Raw genomic sequence first — 14,595 nt, forward strand, 5'->3', positions numbered from 1 at the left:
AAAAGAAATTTATGCATGCTGGGAGAACTTGAGAGCAATGCAGTCAAACCTAGACCAATCCAGACGGGTTGAAAATTGATGTGAATACCAAAATCTTATCTTAGGTCAAACAAAACTGCAATAATAGGTTAATAATGGGTATTAAAGTATTTTAACTGCTAACTTATTTTAACTGCATATGTATATATACTTATAAAGCAAATCAAATACTTTGTAATTTCATATTTTCTACACATCATGGATAACTTTGGTCAACTCATAAACCAAACCATACACCTTCAAAGCATTTTAAATAGCCCTTTAAATATCTAAATTTATTTATTTATTAATTTATTGCACAACAGGGACGAGTCACAATGATCCTATTCATGATGCGTTGGGTGAGGGATGGGAACAACCCAAGATTGCTGATTTTAATTTAAAGGTCTAATTGCTGTACAGGTCTGTGTAAGTGTGTATTTTTTGCTTTTTTTTAATCTTTATAATATTTTTAAATATAATTAAATTTTTATATTTAATCGAGTTGGGTCATTTTAATTTGCAGTGTAGATAAACAAGTGTAAATTATAAGTACTTAATTGTATCTAAAAACATTAATCTACGATCAAAATTCGATCAAAAATAAGAATTTAATTGTACCTCATTTAAACCAGATAAAAATGGTTCCACACTCAACCGGAGGCGTCTGTTTGGTTCGCTTCAGTTAAGCATTGGGTTCGGACCTGCGGGTCTGTCTGTCTATATGGGATGGCCGATGGCTGAAACTTCCCGCGCACGCTGTGTGGGATGACCGGCCTTTGAGTCTCGACCGCCAAGTTCATCCGCGCGCGCACCCTCCCTAACACTCCGTTCCTCTTCTTCGACCTCTTCGGCCTCCCATCGATATCGCTGAGAAACAAAAGGTCAGCTTTGTTTTCTTGATTACTCTTAGATTTGCCCATTTTCGCGCCTGTTCTTCCAACTAAATCTTTTCAGGAGATCATTTTTTTTTTTTCATGCCCGTCCTATTCTTGTTATCCAGGGTTTTGTTCATGCCCGTTATGCTCATTGGTTTTGTTAGAATCCTTTTTTTTTTTAATCCAAGACCTTTATTTCCCCTTTTTCTTTGATTTTAAAAATTAGGGTTTTATTTGGGCTTTGGAAGGATTTGTTTTGGTTAAAAAGTGGTTTTTTTTAATGTTTCTTTTTATTAGGTTGAAATGTAGCTGCGGATTTGTGTGTGTGCAACTTTGATGTTGATTGCACTCAATATATACGTATTTATCTGGTACTTGTGAAGAACTCACTGTGTTGTTTTGTTAATTATAGGTAGTAAAGGAGGTGTGGACTTCATCTTGGCATGGCAGAGTCGGCAATGTAAGATAATGATTTGTTGATCTTTTTCAGTATAATAGTATGCTGTGTATGGGTTAAATGACATCAATTTCCATCTATTTTTGGTGCCATTCTCATGCTAACTTGAATTTGTTACCTCAGATTTCATTATTTATTTCTCAGCTTTTTGTCATTTTAGTGTAGGCTTAGTCTGAGAATTTATATATCTGGTATATTGTGCTATTATTTCATTGAAAAACTTTCAGGGAGGATGCGGGTGACACACTTCGAGTGCTCATTGCTACTGATTGTCACCTGGGTTACATGGAAAAAGATGAAATCCGTAGATTTGATTCTTTTCAGGCATTTGAGGAGATATGCTCAATTGCCGAAGAAAAGAAGGTAAAATGACTTCCTCTTGTGCTTTGGGAAAGTGATTTATTTAGTCCCGGTTACTTAGGGATGCTTCCCAAGTTATTTGGTATGCTGTGTTTTTTATGACAGATTCTGTTGTTGATATCGCATTAGCTTTATGACATTGTTTTGCTTGTAATCCTTCTGTTTTGCTAACTTAGTCTGGTTTGAAATTTTCCATTGAGACATAACTATGTGATTTAGTTATCTACAACTATGCTCTTCTAATCCCAGGGATCAATTTGAAGCTAATTTTTCTTATTGCAGGTGGACTTTTTACTTCTTGGTGGTGATCTATTCCATGAAAATAAGCCTTCACGGTTTACATTGGTGAAGGCTATTGAGATCCTTCGACGTTATTGCCTCAATGATCAGCCAGTGCAGTTCCAAGTTGTCAGTGATCAGACAATGAACTTTTTGAATGCGTATGTTTCTGACATACATGCTGTAGATTGTAGAACAAGTTTCTTTTCCTTTGCTCATGAAAGCAAGTTTGTGTTGTTAAACTGAAAGCTTGCGATTATCTTAGTAAGTTGTGCCTTTGTCTTGGACTCTCGACTAGCATGCACATTTGAGATTTATCTTAGTTGTGAATGCATGCCAGCAGCAATTCTTCTTGTTTAATGTACTTCACTTCTATTTAGTCATAAGATATATCTCTTATGTTCATCATTCACAGTGGCCTCTTTTACTGAAACTAGGAAATATACCTTTCCTGTGTCTGGTCTGTCATGCTTGCTTTAGTACATGCAATTAACAGATCCTTTGAATCTTTGATTAGTAGTAGTTTTACACTTTTCCTTTTATATGATATTCAGAAAGACAGACGTCTGTCATTTTTGCAATTATGATGTTTTCAGATTGAAAAAAATAATCACATGTCACTTTTTGTTTACAGTTTTGGTCATGTGAACTATGAAGATCCTCATTTCAATGTTGGATTACCGGTTTTTACCATTCATGGTAATCATGATGATCCCGCTGGAGTGGTATGATCAAAAGCTTTTATACTTATTTAAAGATTAATCAATTACAATTTTTCGTTGTTATTTCCTGTTTCATGTGCATTTTATTAGAGCTGGTTTCAGGAATTTGCTTTAAGTTATCTAGAATAATCATTTCTCCCACATTTTTGGATTTAAAAATAGAAAGCTGAACCTTGTAAACTGTATTTTCAGTAGAAGTTTTTAGACTGTAGAGCATTTATGTTGTGATCTTTTTTCTTTGGCAATAGATAGCCTACAGGACATACCATTAACTTGATAATGGTACCTTCTATTATGCGCCTTCTGTTGAAATACTTGCAATTTTTTTTTTCAGTTGAAAGTGCATTTTCTTCGGTTAAAAAGACTTGCTATCTATGTTTAGTAAGTATGGAAATTTAGTTGCTAAAGACTTCTGTTAGTCATGTTTCCCATTGTGTGTATTCATCCTTATAATTTATCATCTAATATCCTAGCAGCATTTTGGAAGTGCCTGGGTATTCATATTACAAAATTTAATCTTGCATACATCTCTGACAAAAATATAATTACTTATTTTATTGTGTCATGCTGGGTTGCCCAAGATGCAGATGAACGTAGTCTCTTTTGCTTTTTAGGCTTTAGTGGTTTCTCAACTTGGCATGTTGTTGACTTTGATTATCTTTTTCTAATAGGATAATCTTTCTTCCATTGATATTCTATCTGCTTGCAATCTCGTGAACTATTTTGGGAAAATGGTTCTTGGAGGCTCTGGAGTCGGCCAGATAACACTCTACCCTATACTTATCAAGAAGGTCAGTTTAGTATTTCTATGTTGGTGTCTCACATAATTTACAGAGTATTCATGAAGTCAGAGCAAATTCATTCCAGGGTGCAACTTCAGTAGCCTTGTATGGTCTCGGAAACATCAGAGATGAACGGCTTAACAGAATGTTTCAGGTTTTTTCTTGCCTTAGTCTTTTGGTAGGTTTGTATATCATGATTTACCAATTTTATTTCTCAGACACCGCATGCAATACAATGGATGAGGCCTGAAACCCAAGAAGAATGCCCTGTAGCAGATTGGTTCAACATTTTGGTTCTTCATCAGAATAGGTCGTATGCTGATATAATAATCAGAATCCCTCAATCATCATATTTTTCTAATTTGTCATTTTCTATCGGTTGTTATTTGTCCATTTTCATGACTAGGATTATCTGTTGCATTCAACCATAATCCTATAAAATATCTGACTTTACTGATCCTATGAGATAACTGACTTGCCTATCTATCATAAATCTAGTTCAAGGTGAAATTAGATATCTTGGCTATAGATGGTCTGCTACATGAACTAGAAGGCACTTTTGAGACAGGGAATCACCTCATCTCTATCATGTTTGAATTGCTTGCCATTTGGAACAGGAGATTATCAAATTCCCTAGGTCTGTAAGCTTTTTGGTGGATAAAAGGTGATTGGTACTGATCTTGCAGTTGCATTCCTCTCAAAGACAAGAAGTTATTTCTTGTAAATTTTAAGATTATCCCACATGCATGTTACAAGTATACACAGGAAGTGATCTATTTGATTGCCGTTAAAATCCGTGAAAGTGGAGACTTCATGATCTGAGCAGCAAAACATTAGTTGATAGACTATTTATAAAAGATGACCATGAAAAACTTGGTGATTAATCTTTGAGTAATGTGTGGACTGCCTTTGTTTTTTTTTTAATAAATTTTGGCATATATGATTGTAACACTACTAATACATTAAATTGTTCCTTGCAGGATTAAGACAAATCCTAAAAATGCAATAAATGAACATTTCTTGCCACGTTTCTTGGACTTCATAGTATGGGGGCACGAACATGAATGCCTTGTTGATCCACAGGTACAGTGTTAGGGAGCCTTTATTCTTGGTTATACTTGTACTTTCCTATTGAAGGTGGCTCTTGGCAGGAGGTTATGGGGATGGGCTTCCATATCACGCAGCCAGGTTCGTCTGTTGCAACATCATTAATTGAAGGGGAGGCGAAGCCTAAGCATGTACTTCTTTTAGAAATTAAGGTATGATATATATATATGTATGTTAATGTATGAGTATTCCTACCTATTTGCAATCATTCTTAGATCACATTGGTCATTCCTTGATACAGGGCAGTCAGTACAGACCGACAAAAATTCCTTTGAAGTCAGTTAGACCTTTTGAATATGCTGAGGTATGGCCCTTCCTACTTAAAATAGGGCTACTTGCATGTTTCTAATTATTTGTTCATTTTGCTATCTAGGTCGTTTTAAAGGATGAATCTGACATTGATCCAAATGACCAAGCATCTGTTCTTGAACATCTGGACAAAGTTGTAAGAGCTGTTTCTTTTATCACTTTGAAGGCCTCCATTTTGTTTGTTGATGAGATAATGTTTAATTTTTCTATGTTTATAATTTAACAACCTCAGGTGCGAAATCTAATTGAAAAAAGTAACAAGAGATCTGTCAACAGATCAGAACTCAAGCTTCCTTTGGTGCGCATAAAGGTTGTTTTTTATTTATCCAGTCATGCCTTACATGTGATCAACATGCTATGTTACTTGTGTGCATATTGGGCAATATATTAGCTATCATTTTGTTTTTAGTTCTATATTCTTTTGATGGCTCAAATTGTAATGACAATGCTTCTATTATATTCTTTCTTGTAAATCCTATTTTGTCTAAATGTATAAATTTGATCCTTTTGGGTCATTTCTTTGCACATGGCTTAACATCAATGAATACTTAACAACTTTTCCCCCAAAAGTTTTTTTAAATTAAAATGTCTTTCTAATTTTATTTTATTTTTATTTTGTTATCAGCAGAATTAACTCTGCAAGTCTCAACAGTTAGACATTCAAATGCCTTGATTTTTTTTTTTATTTGGTGCATTTCTGGTTTTAAATTTACAGAAAACAATGGAACAGTGAAGAAAAAGATGAAAAAATTTAGAACTCAAATTGATTTATATCTTGTTCAAAGCTATTTGTGCACTGCAACCCTCTATGAAATTGATTGTGTTCTTGATTGTTCCGTCAGTTCTTATATTCCTTCATAAATACATTTGTTATCATGTATTTTGTTGTACACTATGTTACCATGAGAAATTCACTTGTAGATTGATTTTGCAGGTTGACTATTCTGGATTTATGACTATAAACCCTCAGAGATTTGGGCAGAAATATGTGGGAAAGGTTGCTGTAACTTTATTTTGGAAGCTTTCATCATTATCATCTTCATATCTATAATTTGACATATGTAATTGTCAATATTTTCAACCTGTAGGTTGCTAACCCTCAAGACATTTTGATTTTCTCAAAAGCTGCAAAGAAACGTCAATCACTAGAAGGTAACTTGCATTATATCGGAGTTGGATGCTTTAGTCTTCATTCCTACATATTGCATCTTGCAAGTGATGGAGCTTGCTATTTCAATTGGGCTTTCATTTATTAAATCATCCTACTATGTGGGAAAAGTTTTGGCAATAAACCTTGAATCTTTGATGAAGCAGTGCCACCAAGACTTCCATCCAAGGCATTTGCTGTAGTTTGCTTGCTTGTCATATGCATTGTTGCCTGCTGATATAATATGAAAGCAAGGAAGCCTTTTTTTTAATGCATCTGATTAGGTGACATAAAAATCCATGTCCAAGGAATAAAAGAAAAGGATCTCTTCAGGTCTTAAATTCACCCTGGGGACATTAATCGAGCATGCGCATGACAATATGAAAACATGAGATAAGAGTAATGATAAGGTGTATAAAAAAATTATGCTACTTAATATTACAGGTTTAGAAGAGTGGATGAAATCTGATAAGAAAAAATAGCACACCTAATTTATGGTTCCTTTTGACTTAATCATACAAGAATCCCTGATGAGGTTCAATTATTGCTGGTTTATGTAAAAATGAACTTCCATCAAAATTGGCTTCTATGACTCAAAATGTCAATTCTTATTTTATCTAATTTTTATATTCAGAAATACATTAAATGAATGGATAGTTAAAGAGGATATATTGTGGAGCAGTTTGTATCATGTTCCAATAGAGAGAAATTATTGTAAGGCACATTTTTTTCATTTTCCTTTCTTAGCTTCCCCACGCCTATAGCTTTTCTTATTTAAGAAAACATATTCTCTAGTAGAATTTTACACTAGGATCGTTTATGTAAAATGCTACATCTTTAATTTGTTAACACAATACATTGAGCTTTAATTTATTATTCATGAACAGGTAATGTTCTTGTTTGCATCAAAATTATTTTAGTCATCAGAGATTCTCTTGCAAAAAGGGTAGTAGTTGTAAAATAATTCAATTTTTTGGGTGGGATATACTTCAAAAGTTTATGACAGGCATATGGAAACTATTTAGTTGCTAATGTCTATGTTCAGTAAAAAGAAAGATAGTTTGCCACATTTAGGGCCAATATGGACAGTGGACTTTCATACTTCGATATTTAGTGTACTATTTGGGAACAGCCAAACCATTTAATTGCTATTTGCATTAATGACATTGGATAGAGAAAATTGGTTGTATATCACATAGGTATACTTCTAAAGGTCCTTAATTGTCCTGCACATAACTCATACTGGTAAAGCCTTAATTATTCCTGCACACTTCTTGGTATTATCCATATATTCATGAAAATCTCAATAAGTATTCATATTATGTGGTCTTGGACAACCATTTAATCACTGTGGTTGATGCAGATGTGGGCAATCTTTATAGATTGAGAACTTGCTCTGATTAACTTTGTGCGAAACATATTCCTGTGTCAGATTAATGATTGTAAAGGAAAAATGTTATGCATCATCTTCAATCTACCTTTTTCTTTTTGTAGAGAAGATTGATGATCATGAAAAGCTTCGGCCAGAAGAACTAAATCAACAAAATATTGAGGCTCTTGTTGCTGAGAGCAATTTGGTATGATAATTCTACTCTTTGTTTGGTTTACTCATTAAATTCCTTATTAAATATTTCCATGTTCGTGCCTAATTTGTTGGGAAGTTACATGACATACATGGATAAGTTTAGCAGTTCAAGTGCTAAGTGATCAGCTCTTAATACATAACATCACAAACCAGCATGAAATAAAAAATGAATATGTGCATGCCTGCAAGTGCGCAGAATATAACAGTACATAAGTCATATATTTAAACTTCTAAAATTAAAAAAAATAAATAAAACAAATTGTTAACAGTTCCACAATCCAGAATGTTGCTCATTGCACTTCCAATAATTAAAACATTGAAATCAACATGCTTCTCATCAACAACAGCATCAAAATTCTCTGTATCATTGTTGATGTCATCCAACTTTAAATTCTTTGATCCGTCAACTCTAATCCTGACACTTCTTGCTATTGGGTAGTTGAATTTCCATATTTGGCCACTTGTCTCAATTCCTTGTTCATGTTTATTGACAGGAGTCTAAAGGTATTACTGTATTGGAGAGTTGTATTACCCCCCACTTTTTTTTGAAATGATCTCTTAAGTGACTTCTGCAACTGGTGCATGTGTACTTCGTTGGAATGGGAAAATGTTAAATGCACAATATAGCATGCTTGTCACAAAAATATAATTTTATATTTAAGAATGTTCCATCCACACAATTCCACCCATGAACAAACCCAATGACACATGGTGCAAAAAGCCCAAACAGGCTGCTTGAATTGTTTGAATGTTCCGCCTATGAATTCAGTTAAACTTGATGTCTATTTGAGGATTTGGCGTTTAATTGATGTCATGTATTAGAGCAGCTCATTGTATCACTAATCCAACGGCAAAAGTAGGCTATATAGCATTCCACCGTCCCTTCCATGCCTTAGGGGTCTGGATCCCTATGAGCGAGCAGAAAAGGGAGGAGGAAAGGGGCCTTGATGAACCATCATATTTAGTAAACAAGCGTAAGCTTTGCTGTCTAACAGTATGAAGTACTGAATTGCCCATATCTTTGTGATATTGTGATTTCACTAGTGCTTTAATTTGAATTGTCAAGTTCATATTTGTCTGTTCTCGGTGATGTTAGATTGCATGAGCATAGAGGCGCATTTTTGGTTGTCCAACTGGAATCTATAGTAGTTCATTGGTATGTGTATGATCATTTGAACCTTGACTGACAAGCCCTACAGACGTTTTATGAGGCAAGATTGCTAGACAACACCATCCACAGTCGTCCTTCTATAGCCAGCCATCACTTGATGACATTCATATGCATATTTTGGCAATAGAAAAAATAACAGTTTGCATGATGTTCATGCTAGAATGAAGGCTACTGCTTTCTTCAAGATCTTTGCATGGGGGACATTTGTTTTTTTTCCAATGATTGGCATATCATATTTTTTTACATTAAATCTCCTTAATGAAACTTTATTTTCTTTAACAGTACCATCTGTTGTTTGGGGCATGCCATTGCTTTTCAATGTTATAGATAACATAAACATACTGAAATTCAATAGGGCTTGTCAGGTTGATCATATATTCATAGTGAAACCATGCAATTTTTGTTGAGATCTGATTGATTGTTTGATTGGGGTTTGTATCTGTTTAGTTCAGACTAGGTGCCTGGGAGTGCTAACCCTACGTCTTATTAGTTGCATGCTGTACCCATTGCCTGCGGGTTGTTTCTATGGAACATACTGACCTTTCACTCATTCTTCTGTCTTGTGATAACTAGGTGTTCTTCAGATTTTTTATATAATTGTTGATTCTGTTGTAGAAAATGGAGATTCTTCCAGTTAATGATTTGGATATAGCATTGCAAGACTTTGTAAACAAGGATGACAAGATGGCCTTTTACTCTTGTGTGCAATACAATCTTGATGAAACACGAGTAAGGATTTTATTAACTGCTCCAGAGCTCTTTTGAATGTCTAATGTCTTTTTGAAGGTTTAATATTTTTCATTTAGAGTCTGATGCTATTTCCATTTTCAATCACAGAAAAAATTAAACTCTGAAGCAGAGAAATTAAAGATTGAAGAGGAAGATTTGATAGTTAAAGTCGGAGAGTGTATCCAGGCATGTAACCCAAGCAATGGGTCATACTTATGTGGTATGCTTTAGTTGATTTATGTCACGGCACTAGACCATTTTCTTCTGCAGGAACGAGTTAAAGAAAGGTCACTTCACTCTAAGGAACACCTTAGAAGGATGTCTGATTCACAAACCTTACAGGTTATTCAGCTGTTGCTTTTATTCTGACTAAATTTAATGAGACATTTTCAATCCTAGCTTGCTGATTGTTTGATTATTTTATACTTCATTCAGGGAAATAAAGGTAAAGGTTCAGCAACATTTAGTGCTACAAATTCTTTTAGTGATGATGAAGATACAAGAGAAATGCTGTCAACCTCAAAATCTGTTGGACAAAGTAGGAAAGAACCATCTAGAATGTCTCGGGGCTCTAATGATGCTACTGGCATTGGTAGAAGTGGAATTTCGAAAAGAGGCAGGGGAAGGGGTTCAAGCAATTTAAAACAGATGACCCTTGACGCAACCATTATAACCCGACGTTCTCAAAGGTTATCTGTTTTCATGTTTATCACTAGCATCATGTCCATTATATCTGTGTTGTCTCCAATGATGATTAGCTGTATATGCGTTGACTTTTAGTTCTTGGTCCTGTTAAGTCAGCATCATGAATGTGAGTGACTTGATTGTTTTCATGTGCATGCACTGGGATCGCTCCTGTGATTATTGTAATATTGATATCATGTAAACACCATTGCTGCAGATCTACATCAGCTTCTGCATCAGCTGCAGTGCAAAGCATAGCAGAGGATGGGTTGAATTCTCCTTCTAGTGAAGAGACGGAGAAATTTGACGTCAATGAAGTTGTTGAGAGTTCTGTATGTTCTATCTTTCATTGGCATGCAACTCCTGTGTCTGGTGAAATTGTTCTATTTTTTCTTTCCCTATGTATTCTGATGTCATTCTTTTGTTTTATTATTATTGCTTCTAATGAAAGAGTTCTAGGTTTTGGACACTGAAAACCACAGCAATGACACACAAGTATTGTTTTTTTAGTAGATTCCATATTAACTATGCTGCATCATGATTTGATCCACATTTGACTGTTACATTTGTTCCTATATAGATAAACTTTGTAAGCATGAAGTGGAGCATAATGTGCTTGCGTATGAATGCCCAACACTGGAAAGATTGGGGTTTGGATTTGTAATTTTGTGGTCATTAATATTAATTTGGGCTCTTTTTTTAATACTTTTTAAGATATTCAAGATTTCCTGTTGTTTCTGACTGCATTTCCTTTCAACTTATGTTTCCTACTGCTCCTATTTATGTGCTTACACCTTTGATTTTTTGTCAAGTTTTTGCCTGGAGTCCTTTTTGTGCTACCATTTTAATTCTCCAAAGCTTTCATTTGATAATGAAAGAAATGCTACGAAGAGCTCATTCTCTAGTTTCTTGTATTCTAGGAACCTGAAGAAAGTTTCCAAGTGAAGGGACGGAAAAGAGCAGCTCCTCGGGGAAGAGGTAGAGGTTCTACAACATCTGCAAAGAGGGGAAGAAAATCAAATTCCTCATCTATGCATAGCATGCTCATGAACATTGACGACAATGATGATGATGATGATGATGATGATTTGCCAGGCAAACAAAAGAAAGTTCAGCCTCGGGTATGTGAAGTTCATTGTTTTCTTGTTCATGTTTTCCATTTTGTCAGTCTTATTAGTTTAACCTAGAAAAAATGCGGCCATGGAACATAGATAAGCTGTATTTGAGGTGATGGACTACACCCGTAGGCATGTGGGGCAAGGCTGGTAAATTCAAACCTCTTTAGACTTCATGGTAGTGGAAGCCTTGTGCATTGCGCTGGCCTTACTATTTGGATCAACTTAAGTTTGACAAGTTATATGAATGCTCTTTGCCTTAGTTCATTGTGTTTCTATTTTAGATTTCTTTATTGATTTAATCCATATACCCTTAGGACACCATCTCAGCTTTCATGAGCACAACTGTATTATGTTCTTTTGCATCCTCTCCATAAATTACTGAAAGTTTTATTTTCTTCATGAAGTATGCCATGACAAATTTCTAATTTAGATGTTTATGAGGAATGCTGTGGTTGCTATTGGATACTGACTTCTACTTTGAAAAACTACATCAGTTCACATTTATGATGGTTATTCATGATTTATTTGAGACTATTCATTTATAACTCTAAAAGTTATATGCTGTTCTTCATTTCTGTAAGTTATATGATTTAGTTCCTTGTATAATATGGTTAAGATAGTCCTGAATATAAATATGTGTTACCTCCTGCCGTTGGAGGTGAAATAGGCCTGCATAAGTCACCATGGATCAATTCCAGAGGTTGGTTTGCTCAGTAGCTTTCATTCCGTTCTTGATCTTGATCCTCGATTACTCGGTAGCTTTCATTCCGTTCTTGATCCTCGATTACTATACAAATTTTCATGGCATGATTACGATAAAGTATATGATCCGCAAATAATTTGTCTGCATTCCTTTGTACACGATTTCAGTATTTACCTTCAAACGTATGTGAGCAAGATGAAGAAAATCATATCTTCTACTTATTATAAATCTTACTACATCTCATAGATCAAGACAGCAGCGACGGATATTATAGGAGTTTACAGACCTGTTCTGTGAATTGCTAATACTGATTTATGTGATAACAGGAGACATTATTTGCACATCTATCTCAGTTATTTATACCCTTTTTATTCATTAATATTTTATTTTTGCCGAAATTTCATCCTTTCATAGAAATGAAACATTAAAGCCCAGGCATGTCCATTTCATTTGGTTGAAGTAAACCAAGCTAGTGTCACTGCTTTATAATGTCTTCAGAAATTAAGTTTGCAATGCCATAAATGTTAATCTTAATTTTTGTTTCATCTTACTGATATGTTATTGAAATTCTCCATGGATGCAGTTGTGATTGGCCTTATTATTGATCTCATTGCATGCATTGCCCATTTGATTGTTGTGCACTGCTGACCTCATCTGATTTACAGGTGGCAAAGAATTATGGGGCCCTCCGGAAGCGATGAAATCATATTGTGCCTCTTTTTTTTTTTTTTTATAATGTTTATAAAGCGTAATTGGATGTTGATGGTTTGAGTTATTATTCTCCAGAGTGAGAGTGTTTAATATTTCTTAACTAGTAAGTGTTTTTGGTACACTTGATTACTTACTGAAAAAAAAGTAACTCTATATTAGAGTGAGAGTGTTTAATATCTGTCGTTTATTCATTCATTGAGATCTCATCTCAATATTTTATTTTATTTTTTAACTTCATGAAAATAAAGTAACTCTATATTAGTGTATGCTTGAGGAATTATTTACAAAAACAGCTGTTCCAGCCTGTTTTATGAGTGGTTGAGAACTTAATTTTTTTTTTTTAACTTTTTCTGTTTTCATTTATTTATATGCAACTTTTTGAATCAGAAGTATATAATCGTTCAATCATTGAAATTAATTACTCAAGTGATGTAGATAATTTGGATGCAACAAAATATGTAAAAAAAAAAAAAAATCAAGTATCTGAATGATCATTTATATTATTTGCAATTTATTAACGAGACAGAGATTTGGAAAATAAATAAATAAATGAGAAATCTTTAAAATTAAAAATTTTGAGAGTTTTTTATTCAACATTAAAGTAATCAACAAGCCAGATAAGCGCTAACTGCTACATTGTTCTTTACAGGGATAATTTATGTGATTGAATCTTCAAAAGGCAATATTATGATGACATCCACCTTCTGTTATTATTTTAAATTAACTCCTAGTTAAAAGCACTCAACCCACTAAGCATGATCTTGGTTTCAGCACTGGATTACTGAGATCCCCACCAACCCAAATTTATTAAAATTTCCCCCCAAGTCCACCCAACTCAAGTGAAAGCCAATTTTGACTTTGATCCCATTGAAACTAATATAGAAATATACTTAATAGTCCAATATATAGAGGCATCACAAGATCCACTCAGTTCCACACTATTAGCCTGTTTTAGAAAACAACAACAAGAGGAATGGGTAGATCTTGCCTTCTTGAGATGCTTCTCATCTCAATGGTTTTCTCAATCTCAATCACTCAAGGTAGCCTCTTTTCCTTTGACACTTTCATATGCTCCTCTTCTTATTCCTCTAGACTCTTTAATTATCTCTTTATCTCTTCTTGTTCTGACTTCAGGACATTGTAGATGGATTAAACTAACGGTTAATTATGACAAGGGTTATCCTTCTCATGAGGTATTATTGTTTTAACTAAAAATCTTAAGTTGGTTTTTCCTTCTGGGTTTTATATGAAGTGATATTGGCTTAACTTGATGGTAAATATAATAATAGGAAAATTCAAGTGTGGAAAGGGGAATGATGGAGATGGTGATGGACTATGGGGACCCAAGAGCAAACACAAATCACAGAGGTGGAGCTTTTAACCCTCCAACCGGATCTTCTCACAAACCTTAAAGTTCTGAGATAATGATCAATATGAATAAAATGAAGTGCTTGTTCATTCTCCAAGCAAGATTACTTCTGTTGTTGTGTATAAAGTGTTCTATTATTATTTCAGTTTCACTTGCTTGAGATGTTGCCTTTTTGCTCTCTCATAATAGCATTGTTCTATCTGCATATCCTTTATTTACGTATTTATTTATTTATTTTTTAAAAGGATATGCATATAATTTATGTGCAACTTCTCAATTTATGAGGAAGAAAGATTTAATATATTTAAATCAAAGAAAATGCATTATATATATATATATATATATATGAACTTGTATCACAAATTAAAAAAAAACTAATTGAATTTGCAAACAGTTGACTCTCCACTCCACACTACTTAGTTTGGGCACTACTTGGGAAGGGGATGAGAAGAAGAGAGGAATAAGA

General features: G+C 34.2%; 2 protein-coding genes across 2 annotated transcripts; both read left to right on the forward strand.

The window, feature by feature from the left end:
- The first annotated feature begins 693 nt into the window (after positions 1 to 693).
- On the forward strand, positions 694 to 12,936 carry LOC120261798 (double-strand break repair protein MRE11). Its single transcript, XM_039269789.1, has 23 exons — positions 694 to 902; positions 1,309 to 1,356; positions 1,581 to 1,716; positions 1,996 to 2,153; positions 2,627 to 2,717; positions 3,386 to 3,505; positions 3,582 to 3,650; positions 3,715 to 3,806; positions 4,477 to 4,579; positions 4,648 to 4,755; positions 4,845 to 4,907; positions 4,977 to 5,048; positions 5,145 to 5,222; positions 5,847 to 5,909; positions 6,001 to 6,064; positions 7,554 to 7,636; positions 9,431 to 9,544; positions 9,653 to 9,730; positions 9,815 to 9,886; positions 9,980 to 10,233; positions 10,446 to 10,560; positions 11,149 to 11,349; positions 12,715 to 12,936. The coding sequence occupies exons 2-23, from the start codon at positions 1,340 to 1,342 to the stop codon at positions 12,748 to 12,750; spliced, it is 2,187 nt and encodes a 728-aa protein (XP_039125723.1). The 5' UTR covers positions 694 to 902; positions 1,309 to 1,339; the 3' UTR covers positions 12,751 to 12,936.
- A 706-nt stretch (positions 12,937 to 13,642) lies between these two features.
- Positions 13,643 to 14,289, forward strand: LOC120262369. Its single transcript, XM_039270466.1, has 3 exons — positions 13,643 to 13,800; positions 13,895 to 13,953; positions 14,050 to 14,289. The coding sequence occupies exons 1-3, from the start codon at positions 13,734 to 13,736 to the stop codon at positions 14,170 to 14,172; spliced, it is 249 nt and encodes an 82-aa protein (XP_039126400.1). The 5' UTR covers positions 13,643 to 13,733; the 3' UTR covers positions 14,173 to 14,289.
- The last annotated feature ends 306 nt before the right edge of the window (positions 14,290 to 14,595 follow it).

Source organism: Dioscorea cayenensis, chromosome 5 (genome assembly GCF_009730915.1).
Source record: "Dioscorea cayenensis subsp. rotundata cultivar TDr96_F1 chromosome 5, TDr96_F1_v2_PseudoChromosome.rev07_lg8_w22 25.fasta, whole genome shotgun sequence".
Classification (NCBI taxonomy): Eukaryota; Viridiplantae; Streptophyta; class Magnoliopsida; order Dioscoreales; family Dioscoreaceae; genus Dioscorea; species Dioscorea cayenensis.

Bases quoted from the DNA above. Each gene is read 5' to 3' on its own strand.
- LOC120261798 (XM_039269789.1), top strand. The intron at 3,651-3,714 runs GTTTTTTCTTGC...TTTATTTCTCAG, and splicing joins GGCTTAACAGAATGTTTCAG to ACACCGCATGCAATACAATG. The intron at 9,731-9,814 runs GCATGTAACCCA...TTTCTTCTGCAG, and splicing joins AAGTCGGAGAGTGTATCCAG to GAACGAGTTAAAGAAAGGTC.
- LOC120262369 (XM_039270466.1), top strand. From the start codon at position 13,734: ATGGGTAGATCTTGCCTTCTTGAGATGCTTCTCATCTCAATGGTTTTC. The intron at 13,801-13,894 runs GTAGCCTCTTTT...TTCTGACTTCAG, and splicing joins CTCAATCTCAATCACTCAAG to GACATTGTAGATGGATTAAA. The intron at 13,954-14,049 runs GTATTATTGTTT...ATATAATAATAG, and splicing joins AGGGTTATCCTTCTCATGAG to GAAAATTCAAGTGTGGAAAG.